The sequence below is a fragment of the Thermobia domestica genome, chromosome 3 (genome assembly GCF_964235325.1).
Source record: "Thermobia domestica chromosome 3, izTheDome1.hap1.1, whole genome shotgun sequence".
Taxonomy (NCBI): domain Eukaryota; kingdom Metazoa; phylum Arthropoda; class Insecta; order Zygentoma; family Lepismatidae; genus Thermobia; species Thermobia domestica.
In genome coordinates, this window is record NC_137456.1 from 267,035,404 (window position 1) to 267,059,393 (window position 23,990).

General features: G+C 36.2%; 1 protein-coding gene across 2 annotated transcripts in view; it reads right to left on the minus strand.

Annotated features, from left to right (window-relative positions):
* The window catches only part of LOC145681643 (uncharacterized), a 238,272-nt gene that overhangs the window by 58,748 nt on the left and 155,534 nt on the right, over positions 1 to 23,990 (minus strand). For both annotated transcript variants that reach the window (XM_081753264.1, XM_081753263.1), the window contains exon 4: positions 6,358 to 6,511. In XM_081753264.1, coding sequence (XP_081609390.1) covers positions 6,358 to 6,511 — 154 coding nt within the window. The remainder of the gene's footprint in view (positions 1 to 6,357; positions 6,512 to 23,990) is intronic.

Consider the following 23,990-nt stretch of genomic DNA (forward strand, 5'->3'; position numbering starts at 1 on the left):
GAAACCCATAGAGGGGCTGCATGACAATTTTTCTCCAGAACATGTTCTGAGAGCTGTTACACAGGAAGACGATGAAGAACGAAAAGTTTCCCGTTCTTGAGTTTAAAATTATTAAATCAGGAGCATAAATTACTAATCGTTGTAATAATTATTAAAGAAACACACCGTGTAATAATTGATACAGAAAGCTCTCTAAATCTTCGGCCGAAATCAATGATTCCTCCAAACACGAAATTAATTCATTTTAATACCAACCTCAGAGGAATTGAGAATTCCATTGTAAATTTGCGGTACACTGCTTTAATTAAATTTAAAATTGGGTCAACAACATTTTCACGTTATTTTCGAATTTTGGAGCACGGAGAATTCTTTGCTTTATTTGGTGAACATATTTAAAATTGTTTAAAAACTAAAATTGACTTACAAGTCAATACATTGTCTGTATAAAGGAAGTCACGGCCACTGACGCGTCCAGCTTATGTGAATGCACGGGAAGAACTATCGAAAAATGCAGTTAATTCAATAAGACATAATACGTCAGCTGATGTATTTACCACTCGTAAAGTTACCATCCGAGGTAGAATGCATTATTTTCTCCCTATTAATATCATAAATCGGAAAATGGATAAGGAGTACTTCATTGTCTCTCCACTTGAGAATTTATTAGATACGGATTGGAGATATTAAATACCAAAAGTACCAAGAAACAGTATCACACTGTTAATATCTAACCCGAATAAAAGGCTAATCACGTTAGCGAAAAATAAACCAATTGCGTATGTTGAGGGAGACCTGCAAGAAATCAATATAGAGAGAGATCAACAATTAGGCGAACAAAATGACGAAAAAGTTTATATATCACAACAGGAAATACAATATAGATTGGTCAAAACTAAATCACTTTTTGATCTCAAACTTTTTGACATGAACCTGAATTTATGAGAAGAACCGAAAATGGTTGTGCCCAATTTACTTTTTAAGTACAGAGATGTCTTTTCCTATTCACCGATCGACATAGGATATTTTCGTGGCTATGTTCACACAATAAGGATAGATAAAGGAATCTCTTTTCATCTGAGGGAATGTCATATTCTTTGGCAGAAAGACCATAAATTGCTCTCTAAATTAAGCAGTTATTAGAAGCTAATATAATCAAAGAAACCAGCGATACCTACTTTTCATCGCTACTTCTCATAGTTCGATAGTTAAATACTTCAGAGTTTCGCTTAGTTTTGAATTTAGAGGCATGCAATAAGTTTACATAATATCTTAGTATATCATTCCAGTCAACACCAGATATTTTACTTATGCTTATGAGCAAACTTTGGATATCGACCTTTGACGTAAAGCTAAGTTACTTTCTGCCATTATTGCACATTAAAAGCAAAAATACGTGATTTTCGAGGTCAATCATAGCAGGGAATCATATCAATTTCAACGCTGCGTCATGGGACATACCACGTTGTATGAAAGCTTAACTTTAGCAGTACACATGCTTTTGGAAGGTTTACCACCTAGTATTACTGCGTTTGCGTATGATCTCCTAATAAGGAGCAAAAATTTTAAGCAGAAAATATCGGACTTGGAATTAGTCTTCAAGAGGCTACGAAAACACAATTTCAGACCTACCTCAAATAAGATCCACCAGTTACACTCATAATTAGACGTACTAGGATTTACAGTCAGTTTTTAAGAAATCAAAATGTCTCCCAAAATTACCAATAAGATACGGAATTTAAAACAAAAACAACTTCTAAGAACTCCTTAAAGTCTTTTCTTGGACTCTGCTCTTATTTTACAGCCCAGATCAAAAATTTTAATGAAAAAGTGGAGTCGTTTCAAGTTCTTTTAGAAAAAAAATCGAAATTTAAGAGGACATCACAACATGACGAGTTGTTTGGGAAACTTAAAACACAATTCAGACTCCATCCTTATTCCATTGAGACCCATCTTTAGAAATTCGTTTATACTCAGATGCATTATTGGCCTTAGCCATGGGAATCTTCTTTTTGGTATAACCCTAAAACTAACCAGGAACCTGTCGTTTCTTATTGCAGTAGGCATTTTACTAAAAGGGAATGTAAGGCCTCAACCTGGCAGAAAGAATTATTAACCTTAATACACTTCCTTAGAAAATTTTAATATTTTCTACTAGAAGGAAAGTTCAAGTTATTTATTTACACTAAGTGCCTGGCTACAGTGAATACTAAGCTTGATAAAGTGGCAAACTTCACTTACTATAAGATGTTATTAGTAGAATATAAAGTTTACATACACCACATTGAATGTTTGCAACATCCTGTAGATATTTTAGACGTTTAGAAGAAAAAACAAGACATACAACGTGATGAAAAGTACGAAAGTAACAACATTTCTGACTGAGGACTATAAAGTATTTGCATCTTACTCATTGGAGCAAATCCTTCAAGTTGACCAACCTGGGACATGGCCAAATATGCCTAAAGAACAATGAATGGACACTTTATTTTCAGATATAATTACTGTTCTAGAAAATAAGGAACATAATAAATTGCCAACACTCCATGGCAAGAAATATTTCTGCCTTAAAGATTAATTATTATATAGGACATACAAGCATCCTAAATTGGAACTGTTATATTTGCTCTGTATTCCAAAGTCTTTACAAGCAAATGGTTTTGAAAATATTCATAATAACCCAATGTCACCGCACTTTGCATATAAAACTTACCAATCTGCATTGCGAAAATATTATTACCCGAATATTAAAGCACATATAGCACACAAGATATGGGCGTGCACTCTGCCAGAAACTTAAAAGATACCTACGAAGCAATCGGGTCAATCACTCCATCATCCTACTTCAACTATTACGTAGGATTCGAAATGGAAAGTACCACTCGGACAAACAGGTTTTAAACACATGCATTTGAAATTCAGATGTCCACTCGTTTTTGTGTTGCAAAAGTTGTAGATAAACTTATAGCTGAAGAGATTGAACAATTTCTCGTATACGAAATCATTCTTAAATCTGGAGCTATTTCGTAAATGTATCTAGACAGACACCCTGTGCATAATACAAAGAAACTACAACCATGAATTTAAATTTGTCCGTCATACGATCATAAAACTTTGGGTGTAGTGGAAACATTAAACAGAATTCTTTTTTTTTTTTCTTTTTACAGAAAAATCGAATCAGTGGCTGAAGTTCATTCCATATATATCCTTTGCGATCAACACATTAATCTAGGCTGGAACTAAGTATTCAAGATTTTTCTTGTTACACGGTTACGGACTCAAAACAATCTTTGATATTGCGATTGCATTAACTCTAACATTATGCATTAACTACGACAGAGAACACTTGGAAATGATTACAGGAAATGTGCGGGACAATTTAGCAGCAAGTTATAAGAAGGAAAGGAAATATTATGATGCAAAGAATAAAAAACTAGTTTTAGGAAGGGAAAAATACATGTGTTCTATCTAAATCCTCAAATTCGAGTACCAGAAACGTTCTCCTCTAAATTTGTCGGCTCAGCAACAATACTCGAAAGAATCAATCCAATCTTTATATGATTAAGTTCCCCGATTCTCATCGTCAATCCACACATGTAATTTCTGTGAACAGAAGTAAGCCATCTTATGAAAAGTTAAATGAAACCCAGCATCAGGATACTTACCTACTTTTTGCTCTAAGAGCGAAGACATGTAAACGAAAATACAATGACGGCAGACCGCAAGACGAAAGATACATGATAGTATTTTACATTTTTAAGTATTTCTCTTCCTTCAATTGCCAGCACGAAACAAAAACAACAGGATAAGAAAATAAACAAATCTCAATTGGTTAAGAACATTGTAAAGCATAAAACATTTTAATCATTATCACATTCTACATAGAAAAAAGATAGTACTAGCCATTCGGAAGAAGAAAGACGAAGACAAGCATTCAGTTGAATAAACAACTTTTCTTTGGGATACAAAAGCTTCCTATTCTCTGTTTTTAGAAAAAGCTGATTCATTATTCTTCATTGAATGAAAGAACGCTGAGATTGCACTTCTGTATTTAAAAATATAAATGTTCTATAGAATGACCAGTAACATATAATTATTCATTTTACCTATTATTTCTTCTTTTTTCACTATGAACTACATATTATCACGACATCAGGCAACATAAACATTATACAAGATGTTAAAAGCTCATGATTTCAGTTGTATTATAGAGGATGTCCAGGAATTAAAGTTCATCATTATTATAATCATTGGCATTTAACAATTGGAGTTTTTTTTATTTACATATGTATGATTCCTGCAAATATTTTAGAAACTTTACAAATTACACAGGGTGACCAAGAAATCACGCCGGTTGCATCACGAACGTTCCAATGTAAATCATCTTTACATTCCTGGGTTTACCGCATCCTTTTTAGTATTTGTAACTCTTTTTATCTTATACCTACTATATCACCTTCGCTCTTCGTTCCGTCTTCGCTCGGAACCAAAAGACGTCCAAACGACTCTGTGTAGATGTATCTCCACCAATTCAAATGGACACATTTAGTAGTTTTTATACTCCTAATGGACAACCTATTCCACAGAATTCAACACCTTTTACATTAGTGAGCTAATATACATAAATTAACAAACCAAAGCCAAAGTTTAAAGCAACTCTTCCTCGAGGGAAATGAAGTGACACTCTTAATGTGCACCGATCGTGCCTGTGTTTAAGGAATAACTGTTTAGTGTTTTCTTCCATGGCCTTAATAGTGTTTGAAAAGTGATTTTTTAAGTGCACATAGTGTTATCAGTTCTATTACTGATTTTTGTGTGTCGTCTCTTAATGGTGCTACTCCCAAAAGAAGAAAAATAACACTTGGGCTTATTTTATACAAGCAAGTTGGTGCAATATTCAACGTGGTATTGTGTACAAACAACAATTTACGCTTATGTTTATAAACACCACCACACGGTTTTACATGAAGATACCATGCAGCACATGGATCTACTATAACCAGAAGACGAGGGATTTCTGGCTCCTCCTACGAAGCAGACGACAACATCGGAGCAGCAGCGCCACCACCGTCTGGGAATTCATAAATTCAGTAGTCGACAGCGGATGTTTAGGAGTTCACTCATGTCCCTCCTACTGTGTGTTTCGGAACATTAGGAGTAACCTAACCTCAAGCCTCTAGTCTGCTACAGGACTCTTGGCTTTTTATTTCTCCTGGCTTAGCTTGCTAAAGGGCTCTGTCGGGAATCCTACATCCAATTCATTAGCCTCGTTCGGAGCTCTGTAATCACAAACCCCTCTCTGCGTGACACGGAGCTTTGGGGAATCCTACGCCACTGTGCTAGGTAAAATATATTTAAATAATCAACCTATTTTCTGTTCATTATATACATATCCATATCGCTTGCATTGGAAACCTGTTGAGTTATGATATCGTCAAACCAACTTATCCTCAGACCGAAAAGTTGTTTAAAGATACTGCCAGTGACAAAAAAAAAAAAAAAAAAAAAAGACGCAGATAGCAATATACGTTTTGAACAACGTCATCTTCTCACAGGATTAAATCAGCCATTAGAATTAATGGGCTTTTTCTGCTTCTCACAGCCTTTTGTTTGTAAGATCTACTATGTTACATAGAGGTTGCGAAAAGGGACTGGAAGGGAAATACTTTACTATACCAGGTAATTCTCTGCTATGTTAAATGGAGGTTGCGAAAAGTCTTCTTAGCCTTTCGTGTGTAATAGAGATTCAAAACAATGTTTGTTGGCCTTTCTTGTAATTTCTGCTATATGTAATAGTGGTTGAAGAAAGCTGTACCATTTTATCCCAATAGAGAAAGGGGTCATAGCAGAGAAGAATACGTTAATAGATTTAGTTACAAAAATCACTAAAAATCCGCTGAGTCAGATTGCTGGTTTTATACTGATGATAATAACAAGCTTTCAAGTAATTTCGAAGTGAAGGCAAATCAAAAGTAAGAATTAGTGAGTTAGTATCAACGAAGTTCACCTGACTTCTTTCTTTTCATACGATCTACCTATATGGTCAGCTCCTCCCATATCCCATAAACAATTCCTTTCAGTAGGATGTGCCCTGCGCCGACATGACTTACGGGATTAGGGTTTCGAGAAAACCATTGGGGTCGAGAGGAATGAATAGCACTGGAAAAAGAAGAATGAGAAATAAACGAAACAATCACTCAAACCCCAAAAAAATGTTTGATGTTGAATGTTCACAATAGTGTCATCAGTGAGGAGCAAATTTGGTTTAAATAATTTTGTTGTTCCCTAAACATCTACTGTGAAAAGATTTTATATGATAACGACATTAAGAAAAAAACAGAAATTATTACAGTATCTTACCCATAAAGGCAACACAAAGAAAGGCAACACCAATTACTACACCACTTGAGACAATTCGGCTTAAAAATACGTCAATGATGAATCCACTTATTGCAACTGTGAGGAATCCAACTAGTTCTCCACCAAACCATATCCTAACGATTGTTACGTTTTCCTGTAACGAAAGTTGAAATTATAATTTACACAAAATCCCATTGCTTCTACGAATATATATTGAAACAAACAGGGATAACATAGCTTATATCCTGAGTTGTTTCTCTTAGTGGGGTGGCAAAACTTACATATTATTGGGTAATACTCACTACTGTTGGAACGATTGCAATGCAATTATCAATTGAGATGCTTTGTGTAAATATATTGAGTTGTTCCGTGTAGAAGAGCACAACGATACATACGATCATTAATCCTAAATCTAGAGGTACGTAAGTTTTTTTTCACATCCCTTCATATCTAAAAAGAAAAGCGTAAGAATTCCTCTGCAGTGAAAATTTGGTAGGCAATAATGTGAACATTATATATATAAGTAACGCCATAAGTAACTTCGTCCGACAGAAATAGTTTGTATGCAATAGTTAGTATCTTAAGCATGTATGGTACTGCAAATGCATGGATATATGGAAACCAACTAAAACATAACTTCTCATGAATTCAAAGACAATTGGTGTGTCAATGGAACACTTAAGCAGACTTTCGTCATGAAGAACATGGACGCAAAATATATATACTTAAAGACATATATCTCTTGCTCGGAGCGTGTTGTCTAACGAGCGTAAACTAGAACAAATTTATAACTTATTATTTGAATAATACAGAGTCTTCCAAAAGTCCTGCAAAAAGTAAAAAGCTTTAACTTTAAAGTACTACTTACAATTTTGTATTTTGTTTCGTAATGTTTCATGGAAATGTTAAAATTTTAGTTGGCAACAATGAGCGGATGTAAACTTTGACGTCATAACAGCAAATCACTTGACAACGATGGCGCCTATTCAAGAGAAAGCGCATGTGTGGCGTAATTTTGTGAGTTAAAATCTAGTGTTTTGGTGAGAAGAAAATTTCGACAAAAATATCAAAAACAACCACCTGCAGGTTCAAGTATCAAGAGATGGTACGATAAGTTCCTAGCTACTTTAAGTGTCTTGGACTTGCCTCGTAGCAAAAGGCCAACAACCAGTGTTGCTGTGCCTCAGTTCGCGCAAGAAAGCGTGAAGCGAAATCCAAAGAAATCGTTGAAACACAAATCCTTGGAGCTGCGAATGACAATGACAACGATACAAAAAATCGTTCGTAATAAAATAAAAGCAAAGCCTTACAATTTCAAACTTGTACAGGAATTGACAGAAGAAGACTGTGACATAAGAAGTGAGTTTAGTGAAATGATGCTTGCATGGTTGAATAGCGATCCAGGGCTTCTATCAAAGTTACTGTTCTCAGATGAATCCACGTTTCATATGTCTGGTAAGGAAACCGACAGAATTGTAGAATCTGGAGAATTGAGAACCCAAACGAATTTGAGACACATGTTCGTGATTCTCCAAAGTTAAATATGTGGTGTGCCGTTTCAATGACACACTGCATTTGACCTTTCTTCTTTGACGATGAATGGCGCCAACAACCTTCATATCTTAACTAGCTTTCTTGTTCCGGAGCTTCAGAAGTTAGGCATTATCAATGAGGTCCACCCACAACAGGATGGAGCCCATCCGCATTCTTCCCGACACGTGCGAGAATTCCTTGGTAAGCAATTTCCCAACAAATGGATCGGCCGAAGAGAGTAATCAATTGGCCTGCGAGATCGCCAGATCTCACGCCTTGTGACTACTGGCTTTGGGGACATGTGAAGACAGAAGTTTGCCAGCAAAAACCGAAAGATGGTCAGGATCTTCGGAGGAAGATACGTGATATGATTGGGAGTATTACGGATAAAGCATGTCGAAATGCCATTCTTGGATTCCCGAAAAGACTTCAGTAATGTTTAGACATAAATGGTTCTCAGCTGGAGGTTTGGCGTTAATAAAATGCGTGGAAACAAAATTTCAGACTTTCTTACAAGTCCACTAAACGTTTTGTTGAAATAGAATATATGGTAACAAAGTTACAGCCTTTTACTTTTTGCAGGACCTTTGGAAGACATCTGACAGTTTAGGCATTGAAATCAACGGCATAAGTATCTGCGTCTGACAGAAATAGTTTCTATCCAATGTTTTGTATCAAACCCATTTACTGGTACTACAAATGCATGGACATATGGAGACCAACTTAAATATAACTTTTCATCGATTCAAAGACAATTGGAGTTTGGGTGGAACACTTAATCAGAATTTTGTCATGATGAACATGGACGAAAAATGTATCCATTTTAAGAAAAATCTATCTTGTTTGGAACATATTGTTTAACGAGTGTCAAATACAACGAAATTATAACCTGTTATTTAAATAATATATTCTTTCAATGCATTAAGAATGAAGGAATAGGACTGATGTGGAAGTAACCTAAAATATCAAGTCTGAAACAATTGAATATAATCAGTTTGCAAATCTTTGACTTCATACAAGGACCTATTCCAGTACACCATCATTGGAACGTCTCATTCGTGATTCACAGGTAAAAATCTTCCTTATGTCAAAGACTAAAACTAACATTGACATTCAAGCAAGTTCAGAAGTTCAGATCAGCCTTAGCTCGAATCATGGTGCTCTACTTCGTAATACCACCTAGTAACCAATTGGAGTAAAAAGATGGATAATTCTATTAGTTACTTGAAATCATTTTATGGAAGACTACATGGAATACAAAGATCCATATGATAATTAATTTATGTACTCAATATTTCCTTCTTGAATTCAGAGAATGGTTATATATATATATATATACCTAAGCGGAAAATATCTAAAAACGCCATTAAATGGAGACGGAGGTTGTAAGGTGGGCCAAATTTCCTAAGGAGGAGGAGGAGGAGGAGAGTAAAGTAGGCATTATTTTGTGTTGTTTAAATTCGATCAAAACTTCCAGAAATATTGGTTAGGCTCCAAACTATTTTAGGTTAAAATATGCATAAAAATAGGTCAAGGATAGCAGTTACATCTACCAATGCTATATAACGCAACCTTGTGAACATATTAAGTTCACACTGTTGTTCAACCCTGAGTAACAAACCATTGCTGTATTTAATTTTTGTCTTGCAGAAAATATTGTATATTATATTGTACTAAAGTGTACCCTACTTTCAAACATTTTATTGTCTTAACAAATATCTAAATATTAATAAGAGCTTAGTGTGCCCAATTTTGTATGAATGTGGAAGTCGATCCCTAATACTAAAACAAGAAAGTTAATTGCGGGATTTCGAAAATAAAGTATTGATAAATAATATTTGGAGGAAAAGAAAAATGAAATGAAATCTTTGAGTCTTACGTCCCACGGTTATGCCGGTTAGGCTAAAGGAGACGGTGATGATGAGAGATGAGTGAAATGGTGGAATGAAGAAAGTGGGAGGAAACAGGAGAACCCCGAGAAAACCCAAGAGCACCGTGTTTGTCCACCAGAAAGTTCACTTGGCGGGGGCTGGGATCGAACCCGGGACTCCAAGCACCAGAGGTGAACGCTTTACCACTGAGTCACCGCGCCCCCGTTGGAGGAGAAGAGTTATACATTGAGATGAATTAAAACGCTATACAAGCCTTTATTTCACAACAACTACAACTCACAGAATATTATAGAAAACGTAAATACGTATAAGATAAGCATGGCACGTTGCTATGTGGGAAATACGCACCAAGTTACCAAGTCCTATTCGAAAAGTCTAGGAGAAGGAGACTATTAGATGGGCGAAATAGAAGGCTTCCGGACAATGTAAAGCAGGATCGTTGATAACAAACATGGTACACTGACTTTTCACAGGTTATAATCGAATGGAAATGTTTGTTTCTGCTACGATGAGCCTTTGAGCTCTTTAAGCCAAAGCGATCGTTCTTATTGTATAATTGGACGAAATCCAATTTATCGGTATTCGTTACTCTATCTTGATTATACAATAATCAACTGTTGTTAGAACATTGGTTTATCCTGTACGACGGGGGCCGCAGTGGGTGTGTGGTAGAGAGTTCACCTCTAGTGCATGGGTCCCTGGTTCCATCCCTGCTCGCGCGAATTGAACTCTGTGGTGGACTCGCACTTTCTTCATTTTCCCATTTCATTCATTTCTCATCATCATAGTCTCCTTTAGCCTAGCGGGCATATCCGTAGGACGTAAAACTCAATGATTTCATTTAATTTTATATCCTGCACGCCATAACCGTCTCTACTGTAAATGATTATTCCTATTAATGGACGCCGATAATATTTCTAAGACAATAAATAAAAAATTTCCCCTTCTTCTGCAAGAGAGGCTCTGCAAACAAAATTATAACACTATTACCAGTATATATATATATATATATATATATATATATATATATATATATATATATATATATATATATATATATATATATATATATATATATAGTTCTTTTTCTTCTTCCTCTTTGTAATGGAAGAACATGTTCATGAGAGAGGAAAAGAGAAGTGCTCTTTTTATCATTTCAGGGTTTATTGTTAATCATCTTAAGGCTCTGATAACCCACTCATACATATTGTACTTATTTTTCTATTTTACACCGTGTACGTGCGTTTTCTCAAAGTTCTCCCGTTTCTTCTCACTTTCTTCATTCCACCATTTCATTCATTTCTCATCATCACTATCTCTTTTAGCCTAGCTTTTAGCATAATCGTGGCACGTAAAACTTATAAATATTTCATTTTCGGTTTTCGATTTTATATTATTCTAATATTATTGTATCAATAAGTAAATATTCACTCAATTGCCAACCCTGATATCCCCTTCCCATTCCAACATTATGTCACAACCCCGACTCCCAAGAAGAAGGAAATTAACAATATACTGTTCAACAAAATTTGCATTATAATAGCACGTCTTACTTATTTCACTAATACAAGTAAATGTAATTCAGTGTTTTAAAATACGTAAGGTTATTATGAAAGTTGTATTTATTATTTATACATATTAAGATACACTCTATACTAGTGCTGGGCACAAAAACCGTTTTTTCGGTTTTCGGTTTTTAGAAACACCGAGACCGGTTTTTGAAAATTCTCTTCAAAATCGGTTTGGTTTCGGTTTTCTTCAAAATCGGTTCGGTTTTTCACCGAAACCGGTTATCGGTTTTTCACCGAAACCGGTTATCGGTTTTCTCCAAAACCGGTTCGTTTTTTTACCTGGTCCGGTTTCGGTTTTCTTCGAAACCGATTCCGGTTTTTTTCAAAATTTGTTCTCTTTCTGACCAGAATGGTGTTTCGTTGTTCTCCGGAAACCGAATCCATTTCCACAGAAATAGTTTTATGTGTTTTCGAAAAGTTTTCCCCGAACCTGGTTTCGGTGAAAACCGAACCGGTTTTGGAGAAAACCGAAATGTCGGTTTTTCGGGTTTCGGTTTTTATAGAAACCGGTTTTCGGTTTTTATATAAAAAAGGTTTTGCCCATCCCTACTCTATACCTCCGTGTGCAGGGGCTGATGGTATAAAACGGAACACCAACATTCACCTGTGCTTGAGAGTGGTGGGGGGAAAACTTCTCCTTTTACCTATCAGACTGAAACAGATTATAGTCTAACATGTCATCTATTCATGAAGAAGTTCGAGCATGATGGAATTATAGGAAACTGGTTGGATTACCGCTGTCTCATTTACCAGACCAAATATTATTGTTGGTTAAGTATTATTGCAATTGCATTATTGCATTATTAATATAATTTTTAACGGTTATTTAAACCTTCATCAGTTATCAAATTCACACTCTTTTACGTACCTGCTAGTGACATAGGATTTAGGATTTAGAGTTGGATTTCTGGGCTTTCGGAATCTAAGCCCATTTAGTCCGTCATCTTTGAGGGATTACGTCCCTCGGCGAGCACACTAACCGGTAAAGGGAAGGAAGAAAGAATTGTTTAAGGAAGGAAGCGGCCTGGGACCTATCAATTTGGTACCAACCCCGACATTTCCCTATTGCGAATAAGGAAAACCCAGAAAAATATTTATTTAAGGTGAGTGGTCTGAAAAGGCGTTTTACACTTTTTCGACCGTGTGTCCCACTGGGAATTGATAGTGACATAAAATATCACAAAATATTCAAGTGATTTGATATTTTTTGTTGGTATTAACTATTATGTATTTTACATATCAATGTACTTTCGTTTTTTTTCTCTCATCGAATATGTTGGGTAATAATATGCCATGTATGCTCCTAGTTCTAAATATTAGATTAGTGGTATGCATTCAACAGTAATACACTCTTCTAATAGTGAAGAAACTCTAAAAGTAAATGTATTTTGTACATTAACACCTCTACAAACACTCGTTCCAGTACTTGACAGGCTTACAACTACGATTGGCTCATAGAAATGTCACGTATAAGGTTGGTTGAACATCTAGAGACGTTTGTAGCGCCATCAAATTACTCCATACTACCTAGTGAGGTTAAAGCAGTATCGGAGATACGTTTGAAGGGACTGTATCGCAAGCCTTAACAAAATTCTGAACAAAGGAATGAGTCTAAAATTCTACTTTCTGATACAGCTCTAAATTAGGAGAAAATAATAACGTACTCCTTGTTGAATTCTACTTTCGGACATTTTTCATTACACCCAAACTGACAAATATATGTGTTATTAGTTACAAAACAAAATGAATCTCCGTTCGATGGTATTTTTTACCCCTCTTTGCAATGGAATGTATGAGACATTCAGGTCCCTCTATCGTTTAAATGAACTTATTAAAATCTCAAGAATGTAAATATAGATGCAGTAACAAGATGTGTTTTGTTTGATAAACAACATTAATCCACACAAAGCAGAAATAGTGTATCAAGCATGTATCAAGCAAACAATCCAGCAAATCTGTATAACTTGAGTTCCACACATTATGAAAAAAATCACTTGAGTACTTAAAGTTTAAAGTTAGGGGAATGTACAGATGATGATCAGAAAAATGGAAACACCAGTAGTTGGCAACATGTCAGATGTATGGGTTGGCAGTGGTGTCGTTGCGCCCGCAGCGCCGGATCGCTGGTGGTGGTGTGTTAGATCGGTCTCCATACTACGTCAGGCGCAGTGGAACAGCAGTGTCCAATGGCTGCAGCAGACGGAGATATTGTTAAATGTGACAGCTCTCAGATTTTCGAAGAGGGCAAATTGTTGGTGCGCGGTTATGTGGAGTGAGTGTGGCGGCAGTGGATACTGTGTTAGGTGTGTCGCGTGGGACAGTATCGAAGGTGATGACGACCTACATAACACACGGGAAAACTACACCGGAGAAGCGGAACAGTGGGCGGAAGAAAATCATGAGTGACAGGTCACGCCGCACAGTGGGGCGAAAACGTAAAAAGTTGGCCAAAATATGATAACTATATTCAAATTGAATAAAATTTAGTATTAAAAGGTTTTTGAGGTTGCTGATTACGATTCTGCAACTAAAGTTGAATAAAACAAAATGGAGGATCCAACATGGCGGAATAAAATTTGCAAAAGTCGAAAAGTTCGTAGAAATATTCTCAAAAGTGGCGATAAAGGGGTTATTGAGGCTGCTTATTACGATTCTGCAACTAAAGTTGAAAAAAAAAAAATTGCGGATCCAAAATGGCGGAATAATAAGAATGTCAACATTCTTCGTAATTCTCACAATGTATCTTTAACAACATTCACTTTTTTCACATATTTTGATAAACAATTACTTGTTACTTACGTTCTTATTTATTAGAAATGTATTATTACTTAAATGACACAAATATTGGTATTTAATTCGGTTATGATAACTGCAACGGCTTGTCACTGTAACATTAAATGAACAATGATTAACATCAACACGCTTCGTAATTGGCACGTTTTGGCAGCTACGTTTTTATCGACAGCATTAATTAATATTCAGACTACCATTCTACAAAATATGAACGTGGTGCACGAGGGTGCATATAATGTTTTCAACGCTTTAAGTTAATAAAATATATAAATAATGTAAAAATTTTGCCTAACTTGTGATTCAAATTATAAATTATTACATCGTAAGATCGTTATTATTAATTTTTCACTTCATGCAATTATTTTACTTACCAGTGGGATATATGAAAACTTTACAGATTTAAAAACTATGAACGCGTTCGAAAGTTACAACCGTTTCAACGGACGCGTTACAATTCTTCTATTGTTCTCTACGTATTTGACCTGCTAAAGCGTCTTTTTAAGAGTGGCTCAGGTAGTCGGAATAAAGTAAAATCCCTATCCTATTTATGGATTTGCGCCCTTCTAACATCAGTCTAGCCAACTACATAAAAAATTCCTCTATTACTAACTTTTGTTTTTTTTACTTTTGGCCAGCTTTTTGCGTTTTCGCCCCACTGTGTGCCGGATATTAAAGCGCATTGTCACGCAGAACCGTCGTGCCACTGCGGAGCAAGTGACGGAGGAACTCAATCAGCACCTCCCCCACTCTGTTTCGACAATCACAGTCCGCTGTGAATTACATGACATGAACTTACGGGGTCGTGTTGCACTGGCCAAACCGCTCATCAGGGACCATAACGCTTTCGCACGCCGCAAATGGTGCCGCGACAATGCAACTTGTACCGTTGAGGACTGGAAAGGTGTGATATGGTCGGATGAGTCATCCTTCATCCTATTCCCAACCACGGGCCGTGTTTATGTGTGGAGAACGCCCAAAGAAGCTGATGATCTGCAGTGTCTCCACACAACTGTGAAACATGGCGGCGGCTCGGTGATGCTGTGGGCCGCCATATCATGGTTTTCATTGGGTCCTGTGGTCACACAAAGCGGACGAATCACTGCCAACGATTATGTAATTTTAGGAGACCACTTGCATCGTATGCTCCGGATGTTGTTCCCGAACAATGACACCATCTTTTAGGATTATAATGCACCCATTCACACAGCTGGCGTTGTTGCAGCGTGGAGGAACATCCGGATGAAGTGCAACACCTCCCCTGGCCAGCCCAATCTCCAGATCTCAACATAATTGAACATCTGTGGTCCGTCTTGGAAACACGACTCCGGCGACGATTTCCACCTCCATCCTCTCTCAGAGAACTGGCCGATGCCCTGCACGAGGAATGGTGTAAAATTCCACTTGCTACCATTCACGACCTCTATGCCTCCATCCCACGTCGCATCAAGGCTGTGCTGAAGGCGAAAGGTGGCCCGATACCATATTAATCTGGTAAGTTGCAATTTCGTTCATGTGTTTCCATTTTTCTGATCACTATCTGTATGTTAATGTGTGGTATAATGGGTATTCTGCTTACGCAGCAATCAAGCGATCTATGTTTGAATCAAACAAATTTTACTTGTTTTAATTTCCCTTTCTTTTCGTCGAAGGAATTAATAAGACGTATGGTAATTAACTTATATGTGTACAAATTATCTTAATATGATCTTGTAAGTTTTAAACTCATAGATATTAAACGCTAAATTTCACACAATCCTAATATGGATAACACTGTTTGGCATACATTTTAGTACAAGCAAATTAACAGTTTAGTAATTTCAATTTAAAGTTGTATTGCATCAAATAACACTACGTCAGATTATTACATATTTCAAATCTACACACTAAATAAAAACTTACATTAGTTCAGTTGTTAATCAGTGTTGCATACTAGGGACTTGTATATAAATAGAGAGATATATCTAGATATATTTGCTTTGCTCCAGAATGTGGTTAAAAGGGAAAAAAGTTATGGGTGTATTAGTTTACCGATTGAACAAACATTCTCTACAATAAATTTTCTAAAGAAAACATTTTGATTTTGTAGGATATAGGCTATGCGTATCAGGAACTTTCCAGCCATGTCCAGCTCATCATTACCAAATCAGTGCACTATGAAGGAATGAATTTAACTTCCACCTTGTGATATAGGAAATACGACCCTTGAAATCTTTCGTAAGAGAAATTAGATTCTGATAAAATATGAATTTTGTTCTCTAAGCCCTGTCCACAATTTTAGTACGTAGAGCTGAATTAAGGCAATAACCAGAGAGTGAATTATTCCCCTCAGATTTAAAAACAGTTGGTCGAAAATACATTTTAAAAAATCTCATTTGTATGAAATAGTGCAAATGGTCAAGGATACTAGGACACAAATAAGAACTAAAAAGCTCGCTCAATTGTACAATGCACAGAGACATTTGTTATAGTTAAAGAAAGTCTACCGAGCTCCATCACTAGACTCAATCAGTATTTGTGCGTATGTGTGTCGGTTTGTATGGTCAACTATAACAATCGTAAAATTGATTTTATTTTGTTTCGAATTGGCTTATGACTACAAGCAATAAGCCTATTAGTTGTTGTATATTTCTATCATGTATAGGGGTTGAAAGCAAGCAATACAATACTATACAAAAATATGAAGATCATATGATTTAGGCAAAATATATTTTTGAGGCTATCTGGCTGATTTGAATTGGTTACCGCTGAAATTCGAAGTTGAGAAGACAATAAAAATATCGTTTCGCTCAAAGTTGATTTTTCGTTATTTAAATTTTACAAACAAATAAGTTTCCTTAAAATTCTTTACCACTATAAGTAATTTTAAATGAACTTAGGTGTATATTTTCCTTGGGTTTCCTCAATCTCTCCTATTGAACTAAGTCAATTATGGTAAATAGTTCGATATTGTATTACCTCATCCTTCTATTTTGAAAAGATTATCACCTAGACGTTGTGAAAAAGTCAGTCAATTTTTAAAGAATGGCATTTCCAAATAATACGAAAAATCAAATAAGATAAAACGCACATACAACAACGGTGATTAGATTCTTACGAAGCACGAAATGGGGTCCTGCTTCCTAACATGCTTGCAATGGGACCTCTGTTGCCCAGTTCTGCTTTAACAGGACAATCGTTTCCAAGGTTTGCTTGTAATGGTGCTCCAGTTCCCAGCTTCACTTGTAATGCGGACCGTGTTTCAGAGCCCAGCTTGTAAAGGCTAACACGTTTCCTAGCAATGAGACGTAATCTACTGTAATAATACATCACAGTTTAAGTGATGCGATAACTTCTACTTGCACGTGTATAGAAGTCTAGTGCTATCCTTTCGCGTACTCATTGGAATTCGATAAGATATTAAGTCTGGTAACAGTGAGTGCATATAAAGAAGACATGAAACGACAAGCTGACGCAATAATAGTAAAGTATAAGGGAATTACAGCAATAAGCGGCACTACTTTTTATATGGCGAAATTATATATATTTTGCTGTATTTAAGAAAGAGAAGTAGTGTACGGAAGTATTGCATAACTTTCAGAACTGCTAACCTTAGCCCTGATTTTCATAGTGATCTATAGAGTACCAATAACGGATCGATAAACAAAAGAATAGAAGCACCAATCATAGTGATTTGATCCTTTTGTTCTTGGCACATGCAAAAAAAAAAAAAAATGAAATCTTTGAGTTTTACGCCCACGGATATGCCGGTTAGGCTAAAGGAGACGGTGATGATGAATAATGAAAGAAATGGTGGAATGAAGAAAGTGGAAGGAAACTGGAGAACCCTAAGGAAACAAACGCACACGTTGTTTGTCAACCACAAAGTTCACTTGGCGGGTGCTGGTATCGAACCCGGAACCCCAAGCACCAGAGGTGAACGCTCTACCACTGAGCTACCGCGGGCCCTCTAGGTTAATTTTCGAGGGTTTCAATCCATATTGATTTACCCTAGTAACGTGACATGGAAAAAAATACACGATTCGTTGACAGCTGAGTTGAGCTTCAGGCAGTACAAGCCTGGATGACATTCAGACTGTATTTATGTGCATTGGATGTTTTGAAATATTTCAAGCTTTACCAAACTGAATGGAAACAACTTGAAATTAGAAATGATGCGGCCACCACATATAGAAGCATGGAGTGAAGCCTTGATCATAGTTGGTTCAAAAGGAAATAAAGATAATAAATGGGCATCATTGGGATTAAATTAAACTGGCGCTAATATTCCATTTTCCTGTAATACCTTCAAACAGTAAGTTATCGGAATATATATTTTATATGTAAACTTACTTACGTACCTCTTAGGTCCATAAATTACTATATAACCAAGAGGATGACAGGTTTCTTTGAAAATGGAATGTAGAAATATAAAGGGTGCTATTACCTTGAATTGCTTAGGGCCCCATCGCACCTAAATCGGCACTGTGTAGTACATACTATTTTAGGTTCTCAATTGTTTCCAATGGTTGGAATCACAATTGGAAAATAATGAGAAATTATATTTTATCCCTTTCCCTAATAAACAAGAAATATTTCATGAAAATTAGAATTTAATGAAACATAGAGTGTGTGTTTTGTTTGAAATTAGAGGCTTATGGCTATTGCTTGTAGTAGAAGTGATTTAGAAGAAAACGGATGAGTTCATTTCATTTGGTGAGGATGTTACGGTATATTCTGAAATTTCTGATTTTGCATGAAATAGTAAGGATATTTTCTTTAATGTAATGGTCAGGGCTATAGTTTATGATGTTAGGCAAGACAGTTGGTAGAAATTAACAACTCAAAGAGTACATTTTAGACTAACTCCTGTCCCTCTTTTAACACTAATTTCGTGGAGTAAGGTGCTAATTTCTTGAAATATAAAGCATTAAAGGTAAAACAGTTGTAAAGAGTGAAATTTTAGAACAGAAAAGTACGATATATGCAAAAGGTGAAAGAACACTTCTCGCGTATTCAACTCACAGCATACGTGGTAACAACAAAACGTAAATTTTTAATGAATAAGCCAAACCCACGATCCTATCATCAAATGACACTTGAGCATTAATGACGAAGAAAAAGATGCATTCCGATCGTTTACAAAAGCAAAATAAAACATTTATTTCTACCTCCAAATCTTGTTTCTTGCATTAATTGTGAAGAAAATAATATCAAAGTTAATTTGGATGTAGTTTAGTAAGACATAAGACAGATTCAAATGCCTTTTGTACTAATTGAGAAAAATAAAATATTTTTCTTCAGTGTTCAACAAAGGAAGAAAAGGCTATTAAAAGGCAAATATTTATAAATGAAAGAATTCCAGTATTTTGTGTAGACACGTTCTGCTTTTGTAACGATCCCAGGGCATTAGATATACTCGGTATACACACGAGCAAAACTGCATTCACATTTCAAATGTTCACATCCTACACCGTTAGCTGTTAAGCTGTTAAGAAAGACAACGGTATGTGTTGGTGGCTATCTTTTTTGTCATATGTGACTGAATGTTAAAGTTCCGTACAAAATAGCCATGTTGGCCTAAAATCTCTGTTAAACTTGCCTTGAAGAAAGAGATAGGTAAAGCAGTAGTCACGGTCAACAACTTCCGGTACATCGCATTTAATACAGACTCCGAAGGAAAGGTGTTTTCTACAATTACAGACATACAACATTATATCAACCAAGTCGTTTTGATGAAGAGAAGCTATCGATCCCAGTTAGTTACTTTTGATTATCTACTTCCGATACACGATATTTAGTAGTTTCCACGTTAAGGTGTTATCGTCGATTACACACGTGAAACATACATATCCATCAATTTGTTTTGATAATAGAAAAACATTAATGCCAACATGAGTCAATTTCGGTTACCACGTTCATAATACGATATCTAAAATAATTTACGAGGATGACTTGTTTACCGCGATTCCACACATCCGACATATATGTTCATGAAGTGTTCTTTGCAAAAGAAAATGTTCGGAAACGGAATTATTCACTTTATGTCAAATATATCCGGTTTCCATATCTGCAACGTATAGATTATTCAAGCTGTCTTCACTAAAAACGCGAACCCTAACTCAGTTCCGGGCACTTCCGGTATAGGATGCATATTACAGTTTCCAAAGTGAGGTGTCAAAGGAGTTATTTCATATATATTTATATTTCTAGTGTGCAATGGCATGAACACACAACAACCGGCAAAGATGAAAAATTTCGAACGACGAATACTGGAAGCAATTAGACGGAAGTGACCAATTCTGTACCGATCACTTTGTTCCGTTAAGAAGAGTTAAATTATAATATGGTGTATGTGTGCAATCGTTGGGAATATCTCACTCCCTGAAATTCTGTTAGCTACCTTTTACCGTAAGTACTTGACCGGAACTAACTAATTTTCGGACCGGTCGCTTTCTTTTACAAAGCTTAGTTGTATGATAAATATGTTACATATGTTCAGTCGTAGGAAATTCCTCACAACTGAAAAATATTATTTCATTACTACTACTGCTGCTACTACTACTACTACTACTACTACTAATTTTAATAATAATAATAATAATAATAATAATAATGATGATAACGTTTGTTTAACGCAACATTGGTTCAGGAAGCAGTAAATTCGTGTGGTTTTCCAAACTAATATGTTTCTCATTTTGAAGTATTATAAAACAAGGAAAGTAAGGTATGTTATTGCTTGTGATGAACATTTTTTTTAATACAAAATCGTCGTTTATGTCTGTTTTCATTTATGAAGTAGATAATATTAAAAAAACAGCCTGAACAATTTCGGGCATGTGTGTTCTTTGTTTGTCAAATAATATTAGTTTAGTGCCTTGCGGATACGAACGGTGCTGCAGGATTGTAATGGATGTGGCTGAACTAATTGGAGAATAAATTCTTTTCCCTGTTCTCTGGCGTTCAGTTACCCCTTTTTGGTTTGTTCTGTAAACAAAATTTTACGAAGCAGAGGGAGAGTAACGAGTGGAACTCCCCTTTAATCAACTTAAGAGTTCCTTTCACCAGACACAAGTCTGAAATACCTAAACTGTTCTTAACCAAATTTGACTATGATTTCAGAACGCTCTCCGAGTGTCGTCATTAACAGAAATATATTAGGTTTGCTACTTCAATTTATACAATACATAACGTAAATAGAGTAACAAGCACGGGAACACGCAAATATGCATCACAATATGTAGCTTGTGATTTTGCTGTTTTCTTACGAAATAAACGCTTTTGTATTTTCCGTGCTTGTTACAAAATTTTGTTATGTATTGTGAAAATTGCACAGTCTTACCTTATATTTGGTCTAGGAATTAATTCGTGCGGTTGGTACGCACACATTGAAGCTGTAGTACAAACACAAAATACATAAATACCTTAAGAAAAATATTGTCCATCGCTAGCCACCACTTTCGCCCATCTGTCAGGCAATGTACGGATTAAGTGGCGAAAGAAGTCCTCATCCTTGGAAGCGATCCAGTCAGAGACCCATGTTTCGATATCTTCTGAAGAAGTAAACCGCTGTCCAATCAAATCGTTGTTCATGCAATCGAACAAGTAGTAGTCCGAAGGAGCAACGTCTGGTGAATACGGCGGGTGGGGTAAAACTTCCCATCCGACATTTTCTAAATAGGTTTTGACCGGTTTTGCGACATGTGGGCGAGCGTTATCATGTTGAACAATAAGTTTATCATGTCTGTTCTCCCATTCTGGTCGTGTTCTGGCCAGAGCTTGCTTCAAATGCATTAATTGTCGTCGACAACGTTCTCCATTCATAGTTTCACCCGGTTGCAGCAGCTCATAGTACACCACACCTTTCATATCCCACCATATGCACAGCATAACCTTTGCACAGTGAATATCTCGTTTTGGTTGTGATGGACCTGGTTCACCTGGTTTCACCCAGGCCTTTTTTCGTTTAGGGTTCTCGTAATGGATCCACTTCTCATCACCCGTAATAATTCGATGCAGAAACCCCTTTCTGCTCTGTCGTTGAAGCAGCAATTCGCAAATGGTTTTTCGTCTTTCAACGTCTCTGTCTTTCAATTCATGTGGAACCCAATGTGACATCTTTTGAATCATTCCCATGGTTTTCAAGCGTTTGGAGACTGTTGTTTGATCAACGCCTAATGCTGCTGCAAGTTGTTCCTGCGTTTGACACGAATCCTGCTCGAGCAATGCTGTCAATTCTTCGTCTTGAAATTTTTTTGGCTGTCCAGCTCGCTCTTGGTCTGCCAAGCCGAAATCACCATTTCTAAACCGTGCAAACCACTTCTGACACGTTCGCTCAGCTAGAGCATGGTCACCATACACTTCCACCAAAATACGATGACTTTCAGTCGCACTTTTCTGCATGTTAAAGTAATGCAGCAGGACACCCCGCAAAAACACTTTATCAGGCACAAATTGCGCCATGTTCACTTAACTACAAACTGGTGTTGTTGACGCTTTAATCCACTGCCCTATACTACGAACGATACGCGATGACAGGTTTGCAACACATGTGTGGATACACGGAACTGTGGGACGCTCCGTTCGTTGCGCCATCTCTTGTCCACCCGCACGAATTAATTCCTAGACCAAATACATTTTGTTATTTTATTCTAATCCACAACTTTAAAAAATTTAATAACATTTATAACATTACTAATTTAACTGATTTTCTCATATTTTCCATTGCTTCAAGGGATAAGAGATACTATCTGGGAGAGTTGGTGCCGTTACCCAACTCTATTGGATTAGGGACACTCCCTCAGACACACTTACTAAGTCCTTGTCCAGAACGATGTATGCCTACTTTCAGGTTTTAGGTGACACTGCAGTTAAAACATCCAAAGCAAAACATTGTCATTTTTCATCCAGACTAATCTTATTGTTGTAATCCGCCTTACATTGTTCAGTATTGCTTACCTTTTGACCAGAGAAATATATATATCACTAAAGAACACTGTCTGTTAATCTTTTTCCTCCACGCACGTTCCGCATGATAGGCGCTTAATAAAATACTGAAACTGTAAACAGTAACTCGACTGTCATAAATCTCTCTGTAACATTCTACAGATGCATGCTATCTAATTTTCTAAAAGCACTCATTCTAAGGAAATATGGTCCCTAATATATAAAAAAAGAATAATAATCTCTAAATTTCTCTGTAAATCTATCAAAAACCCCGATGAAGTTTTAATTTTAGCTGTGCAAAATTCGAAATTAAGATTTGGTGCCACCTAAGAATAATTCATATTATTTTCAAGATCATAATCAATTTTCTTATATTTTACACTTGCTGCCTAAATTAGATAAATAAGTATTCTAATTTTATATTATATATGTCTATCTATCTATCTATCTATCTATCTATCTATCTATCTATATATATATATATATATATATATATATATATATATATTGGGGATTGCAAAATAAGTGTTATAATTCTTGGGAGGTTAAAACTCTTGCCACTGTGACGAACTTCTCTTGAATTTTCGGTTATCGGCATAGTTTCAGATCTACAAGGTGCCGAAAGCGTGGGAAAATGACTTTCGGACACCAATAGTTCAGAAACTATACAACGTAGAGAGGGCGAGAAAAAATTCACTGAAGAAGTCATACCTGCTTTATTGAATTTTGCAAGTTTCACTATCCTACAATGCACGCGCAATGGATTCCCCAGAGGGACGTAGGGAGTCCCGGATAATCTGCCAAATGAAAATTGGTCTAAATGGATATGAATTGATGGGGTTTCTACCAGGTAACAATAATTCGTTTGTATTCAGTCGATATTTGGAAAAATACAAACTGGCGGACAACTTAGTGCCTGTTG